The sequence below is a fragment of the Archocentrus centrarchus genome, chromosome 1 (genome assembly GCF_007364275.1).
Source record: "Archocentrus centrarchus isolate MPI-CPG fArcCen1 chromosome 1, fArcCen1, whole genome shotgun sequence".
NCBI lineage: Eukaryota > Metazoa > Chordata > Actinopteri > Cichliformes > Cichlidae > Archocentrus > Archocentrus centrarchus.
In genome coordinates, this window is record NC_044346.1 from 23,800,772 (window position 1) to 23,808,580 (window position 7,809).

At 39.6% G+C, this 7,809-nt stretch overlaps 1 protein-coding gene across 1 annotated transcript; it reads right to left on the bottom strand.

The window, feature by feature from the left end:
* Window positions 1–777: 777 nt before the first annotated feature.
* LOC115785465 (volume-regulated anion channel subunit LRRC8C) lies at window positions 778–7,041 on the bottom strand. Its single transcript, XM_030737121.1, has 3 exons — window positions 6,840–7,041; window positions 5,974–6,132; window positions 778–3,630 (listed from the first exon to the last, which is right to left on the bottom strand). Exons 2-3 carry the CDS (start codon window positions 6,112–6,114, stop codon window positions 1,342–1,344), a joined length of 2,430 nt encoding a protein of 809 aa, XP_030592981.1. The 5' UTR covers window positions 6,115–6,132; window positions 6,840–7,041; the 3' UTR covers window positions 778–1,341.
* Window positions 7,042–7,809: the final 768 nt, after the last annotated feature.

Below are 7,809 nucleotides of genomic sequence, written 5' to 3' on the forward strand. Positions count from 1 at the left end.
TTTTTTTTCAACAGTTCAATTTCGGCACAATTTACAACATTTTTGTTAATTTAGTGTCTTACTATATTAAATTCTGCTACCTAGAAGTCACCTCGTTTCCTCAGTATTTAGCTGTTATTGTGCTGAAGAATTAGAATAAAATAACAGCTATCACTGCTGCCACTCATACAAATCATCTTCCTTTTTATGGTAAGTAATTTATTACTGTATCCTGTTATGCACACTGAATATTATAGAGAGTTGATCATTCTCTGATTCATAGACCTTCATGTATTCTTTTCACCATTTGACTGAATGTGCAAACAGAGAGATGGACACCTTTTATCCAGCTACTGAAAGGCTTTTTCTCCCTCCACACGTTTTGAGCCTGAAATGGAGCAACATGAGCCACCACACCGTGGGAAACACGTATTCATGCTGTGTAAACCTGTCCAAGAAGTTACAGTGCAAAAGTCTTCAGTAAACAAAAAGAGGTGCTGTCCCAGAACATTTGAAGGTTAAGGCTTGTTGCGGTTTTATTTGTGTATAGTACTGAGCTCTTATTTCATCCACACATACAGTATTAGTAATCTGATCCTGAATTAGAATGTCTTTTGTACAACTTTACATTCCTATGTGATCTACAACAGTAAAAAAAAAAAAAATCAAGTTTTGTAAAAAAAACAAAACAAATGTAGGTGTGCATTTACACCTTTCAACTTAGTAAAATATGCTTTTACAATAAAGCTATTTTTAGGAGAAGAATAAAAAAAATTTCAAAAGTGAATGTCTGAAAATGTGAAACACATTTTGTGATGATTGCTTCTAAATAGAGTCCTTAAGTCTTTTTTATGGATATGCAAAACTGGAACACTTAGGATTTCCACAGTTGTTGGTAGATGTGTTCTCACTATTGGAAATACTCAGAGTGATTTAAGCTGCCTGGAGAGAGCATGCAGGAGGCACCATACTGTACATCCATTTGTTTGCTGTCAATACACTGTGTGTGCAATTTGCATATTGGCACAATCTGACATCCCATGGACTCTATGCTAGGCAGCTGGCAGATTAAAGTCTGTCCAATCCAACTGTGTTAGACATTTGTGTTCTTACAAGCAGCTCTTCAGGCAAGTCCTATGAAAGTTCAGTGCATGTGTGACAACAGCTTTAGAGTTACTTCTTCTCTTTTAGTGGTCAGCCATGGTTTGGGTTTTCCTTTTTCTTCTCTATCAAAAATATCATCCTAGCTGCATGGATTAATATTCTGTCAATAATCCTTTTTTTCATGAAAGTCAGAGCAAGATTACCCACAATGCTACAATGAGAAAAGGAGAGTATGTGACGAACCTTAGCACCACACACTCAGCTTTTATTTAACTTGCTTCGTACATCTAATGGCAGTTGATCCAGCAGGCTATCTTCTGCTATCAACCCACTCTGTCTCAGCAGGGGACAGTCCCCTATCTCCAGAGGTAAATGCTCCAAACGGTTTCCTTTAATATCCAGCCGGACCAGCTGGGCAAGGTTGGCCACTCTCGAGCTGAGGTATGGAAGGCGGTTGTTACCAAGAATCAGCATCTTTAGCCTTTTACAGGAGAACAGCTCCTCTGGCACTGTCTCTAAAGAGTTGAACGCTGCAGAGAAGAACTGCAGGCCCTGCAGGATGTTCACTTCAGAAGGGAGAGAGGTGAGTTGATTGTGGGATACATCGAGGTGCCTGAGTTTGGTGCAGTAGAAGAGCCGAGAGGGAAGCTTTCCTAGCTTGTTCCAGCTAATGTCCAGAGTCTCCAAGGAGTGCAGCTTAGCTATATGGTCAGGGATGTATGAGATTTTATTGTGCCATAGTCGAAGTGTCACTAAATGCCGGCAGTGCTGTAAGCTCAGAATTTCCTCCACAGTGGTAAGTTTGTTTTCCTTCAGGTCCAGCTCCTGCAAATTGTTCAGGCTGAAGACAGCGCTTGGGATGCGCTCCAACTCACAGCCCACTAACACCAGTGAAAATAAGTTGGTTAACTTCTTCAGGATGCTTAAAGCCTGGACCTTGACATTTTCATTGTAGATACACAACTGCTGCAACTGCAACGCAACATCCGCTATGTTGGAAGGGATCTTTGTAAGCTTGGAGCGAAAAGTGAGGACTCTCAAAGCTCGAAGCTCTTTAAGGGAATCCAGAGTGGGACTTTTGGACACCTCATTGGTTAAAGGACCATCCAGATGGAGCTCCTCCAGGCAGTGTAAGGTGTACATCCACACAGGAACCTCTTCTAAACTCTCAAAGGTTAGATGTAGAATCTTTAAATGTTCTTTGAGGTGATTTAGGGCAGCCACTTGGAGCTTTGCAGGGCAGTAGATCATTGATAACTCCTGAAGGGACTCTAGCTTTGCTACACTAGCCGGGATGGTGACATTGTTCATCTGCTCGAGTTTGAGTGATTCCAGTTCAGGAATCTCAAAAACTGTGTCAGGAAGCCCCGGTAACATTAATAGATGGAGCTCTAGCCGGTTATTGGCATTCTTGGCTAGACGTGTGCGCAACTTTTTGTCAGTCCACTCATAGTTCAGGTTAAGCTGGTGGAGGTGGCTCTCACTGACTTCAGAAAGAAAGACAGCAAACCTTTTAGAATAAAGAGCATCATACTGGTCCACAAGGTGAAGGAGGAAGGCAAAATCATTCTTCACATCAGGTATGTCATTAATACCCGTTTCCAGTCTGACCTGCTCAAAGTAGTACTCCTTCAGAGGACGATGGAACAGCCAGTAGAGAGTGTAGATGCACAGAAGTCCAAAGACCCCCACAAAGCAGATATAGCAGTAGGCAAGCTTGGAGAAAAGATGGGCTTTGTTGTGGTTACAGCAATAGACATCAAAACCAGTCAGCTCAGGCGGAACCAAACAACGCACAACTATCTCAATGTTTGGTGCCAGCAGTGCGGTGTAGATAATAATTAAAAGAAACTTTATGACCTTTACTGAAGTTTGCAGCACATACATGTGATACAATATGTCTCTTTCCTCTACATGCATTCTGAGCTTCTTCACCTTTTCAAATAGAGCTTTGGCTTGCTCCCCTTCCTTCTTATCTAACAAAGATGGGGTAGACTTAGGTTCTGCACTTTTCTTTTCTGGATTAGACTTAACAGAGGAGGACCGAAGTAGGCCCACAGTCTCCTCCTCATCTATTTGTTGCTCTGTGGAGCTTTTTGTCATGGTGTTCCTCCTCCAGCTGACCAGCTTCTCCTCTCCTCTTTCCTCAGAGACTTCACTCAGGGCTCTCGTGGTCCAAGGTGAGTCAAAGCACTTGTCAAGAATGTTGGCAAAGAGATCAATTTTAGAAGATGTCCCAGGAAACTTGAACCAGAAGCTGCTTGTTACCATGAAGATCACGGTGTGGATTACCACGAGGTACGGGAAGTACTTTGCATACCAGTGGACAGACCTCTCATAGCAATAGTGGTTGACAAACACATATTGATGAATGTCCAGACTGTTCTTCCGACCAAACACCTCCACTATCATGGGGCTCGCAGAGCTCAGCACCGTGTGCTGCGACTTCTCATTGACCTTGTAACTGCTGATGTTGCTGCAGCTGATTGCCTCAGGTGTTGGGCTGGTGAAGTGGATTGGCAGACATGCAATCTTGTCTTGGGTGAGCTATATGTATATAAATAAAAAAGACAATAAACAAGGTGGGAATGAGAGAAGGAAGAAAAATAATATAAATGTATTCAAATGTATTTTGGTAAAAACACAGCCCAGTACTGGTACTCAAATATTTCTGACTGGACAGCAGCCATACCTCTACTGTTTACAGTAAACTAACAGGTGGCAACTTGCAAGTAAAGCCTAAATTCACAAGCTGAAGAAAAATGGAGATGCTTTTATTAACTAGCATTTGGTGTTCCAGTGCACATTTGGGCAACAACATAGAACTTAAAATAAATTACAGCAACTATATTCTTTATTTTTTGTTTATGAATTTTTATTTTTTAGAAAATCGTTACCGCATGGGGGGATTTTTGTCGTTTAACACTGAAAAAACAAAAACAAAACAAAAACCCTACAATGTCAGCAGACTTATGTTTCTGAAACAGATTTTCCAGAAAACTTACTAATATGATCTACCATGAACTTAAGATATTTTAGCCTATAATATAATGCTTTGATCAATCTTCAATCTATCCCTGCTAAATTGTTCTGGTCCCATCATTAATCATTGTATGGTCTTTACCTTACAATACCTTTGTTGTGATTTGGCTCTATATAAATAATACTGAATTGTATTGAATCCCCAATGGAGAGGTATAAAAACATAAAAATTCATCCTCCCTTTGATGCATCTTTGAACAGTCTACAGTGCAAACAACAATCACATCTTTAACGAGCCGTAACAGTAGACATGACACTTTGCAGGGGGATGATCAGACAGCACAACTGACCTAATAGCACTAAGTGGATTTGATTCTGGCATGCATTGTTGCATTTGATTGGATCACCTATGTCTGACTTGTGGATATTAATAATAATAACTTTATTTGTATAGTAATTTTTTAAAAGACAAAGTGCTTCACGGTTTGGATAAAAACACGTTAAAGTAAAATTTTACTGGACACCAGTGAAGTGAGAACCAAAGACAGGCTAAGAAGAACTGAGAGAAGCACGTGAAAAGTGAGTTGCAATAACTGAGACGTCAGAAAATTAAAGTGTGTACTAGAAGTTTTACATTATAGGGTACAGTTTTGATTTTTGCACTGTTTCTTAAATGAAAGAAACAAGACTGGATGAGCTTTGAGAAGAAGAAGAACTTGATTGATCCCAGAGGAAAATTCATATGTCTGACATAGCTCATCTGCTATTTGTATGAGAACTGAAAAGCCTGATGGCTGTGGGTAAAGATGTTATAAAGTGAGTAATCAGAGTTGTTCAGGATGGCTCATGTGGTTGTAACTGGTTACGCTCCAAGTGGTGGTAAGACAGTAGCTCTTTAAGCTTCTTTGACACTTGGCGTACAGCAGATCAAGAGTTTTATTTTCTCTGGTTGGATGATTAACTAATTGTGTGACTGCAGTCAGGTGGGAGGAGAGAGAAACATGATTGAAATCTCATGAAATAAGAGTGCCTCTGGATGTTTAGTTAAATGAAATTTTAAATTTCATTTTAAAAAAATGTTACAATATTTTTGTAAAGGCAGCGGTTATATGTTTAATTGTGTAGTTGAAGTCCATAATTACTTTATAAATGTAACACTGACAGCAGGAATAAATACGCCATCAGTCTTCGGCGTATACAGGGTCCTCTGCTTTCTGAATTATTTGTATGGATTCAATTTTGTCAAACAGACCCGAAGACACCCTGTAATCAGAGCTAAGGTATCAAGACTATTTCTATCTTTAGCTTACAAGTTTTACCTGTATTTCAGTCTTGTTTCCGTGTTTTCTGTGTGATTTCTATCTAGTGACTTGGTACAGTGACTGAGACAGCTACTTCACAGAACAGTTCTTTCCATGAATGCTTCCCCTGTACTGCCCCTTTGTTGTTGGTGTCTATGCTTAAACAACAATTTGGTATAATTAGAGGAATAAACTTCCCTTGAAAAAAGTAACAACTAGGAAACAAGCAGTAAACAAGCTGTGGAATTTGTTCATTACTATAATCACTGATTGCACTGTAGTCCTTTTGCTTTACTTCTGTGCTATTTTAATATGACACAGAAATGATAATCATGTGGCGAGAGACACATTCAGCAGCCAGTTAGTGATCTGAATGTACAGAAAGTGGGTCAGAAGAGACATGTTAGTTCAGCTGTACTGTGTGTGTTTTTGCATGACTGGGATATCAGATAACGCAGGAATTACCATGGCATTTACAATGGGACTAAATACTCCCTCAGGCGATTCTGATATGCAGATTAAGAAAATGTTCTTCCTTCACCTCACAGGTTATAGGTCAGTAATGATTAAACTGAAAACTTATGAACACAAAGTGTAGACACCTTACCTGCAAGGTGCACCCAAAAACTCCAATCATCAGCATAGCAATGCACAGGTACTCTGAGAAAACGTCCCACCACGGTTTCAGGACCCGATACTTTGAGCTGATATCAGTGCCGAGGGATCGGAATTCACCCACTGGGATCATCCTGGCTGCTGCTCCACACTGATGAAAGGAACGGAACAGTGACTTTGAGCAGTGAGCCTAGAGCAGGATTTCAGTACAGAGTAGTCTCCAGAGAAAATCTTGTCAAAGGTTTTAAAGTTATATGACACACACACACACACACACACACACACACACACACACACACACACACACACACACACACACACACACACAAATGGCCATATGAGCTTTAGGTGTTTATTATGGTTTTGAATGAATGGCCCCTCCTGCTCTCAGACGGGATTCAAAGAGGATAAACTAGCCTTACAACAAAAAGTATCTCTCTCTCTGGAAAGAATGGAAGAAATTTTGTGTAATAAAAGTCCACAGGCAGAAAAAGAAGTGCAGAAGCTCAACACTTTTAATATTACAATGAAATCAAAATGAGTTAGTTCACATTATTTTCTGATGTTTGCGCCTGGCACGAGTAAACAAATACAAATCATTGCAACCGACTCTTAGCTGGCTGATTCCTTCTCAACAGTGCTGCTTATGTTTAGCTAAAAGTGGCGCTTCACCGCTTATCACCAATTTAAAAAGTTCAAGTAAGAGGTGACCTTGGAAGGCTACTTCAGAAATTAAATATAACCTTTATAACATATCTTCCATTAAATTTCAAGTCTCGGATGAAGTTTCAAATTATCTCACCTGTCAGCCGACACAGTAAAGTAGAAGAAAGTGTCAGCAAGGTGAATTCTACATACCTGCGCGTAAGAGGATCCACTACTGTCCGGTGGCAATCGCTTCAGTAATTTTTTTCCATCACTTTCAGAAGAGCGCACCGGTGTGAAGCTCGTGAGAAACCACGCGACATCAAAACGAGCCTTTCAAAATAAAGCACTCTCAACAAGCCCGTTCAACACTGGTCAGTGCTAACTTTACAGAGGCACGCTTCATATAGTCTGTAGGCCTATAGTGCCTGTAGTTAATGTATATTTTCATATTTTACTCCTACAGCTGCAATTTTTCTGGTGTCTTATTATATATATATATATATATATATATATATATATGGCTCCATCTCTCTCGATGGATGCTTAAATTTAATAGTGGAAAGCGTATAAATTGATATTAATTAAACTATCAAAATCTAAGATTTACCCCATCGAATAACAAACCATAAACCTAACAAAAAACAAGCGCTGCTCTAATCTCATGTGACTTTCAAATGGTAAGAAGTTGTGTTTAATAAATAAGCCCGGTGTCACGTAAATCAGTCATTATTTTTCAGCCACGCCTCGCATAGTGTTGCGTCACATTTTTCAGCAGTTTCATACTGTGACGGTATTCAGGAGAAGGGATGAGAGGAAGTTACCACACTGACTTTCTGCTTAAACTGTTATTATTGTATCCGACATGTAACACCGAATGCTAAGCAACACATTTAGAGGCCTATTAATTTCATAAGATTCCAAATGAAATATTTTAAAGATATACTTTCTTCTTATAGTGAATAGATGACAGCTCTATATCTTCATTTTTTTTTTTTCTTTTTCCATCTAGGGCTGTGGTATCTCTTTGTTTGACAAGTCTTACTATTCTTGTAAGTCCATGTAATTCTTCTCGGTAGTATAAATAATGGTCTACCTTAGCCACCTTCCGGATTTAGCCAGGAAATTAGATGTGCTGCCAGGTATTATGGGTGGTCGGTAAATTACATACTTGCTACTTGTT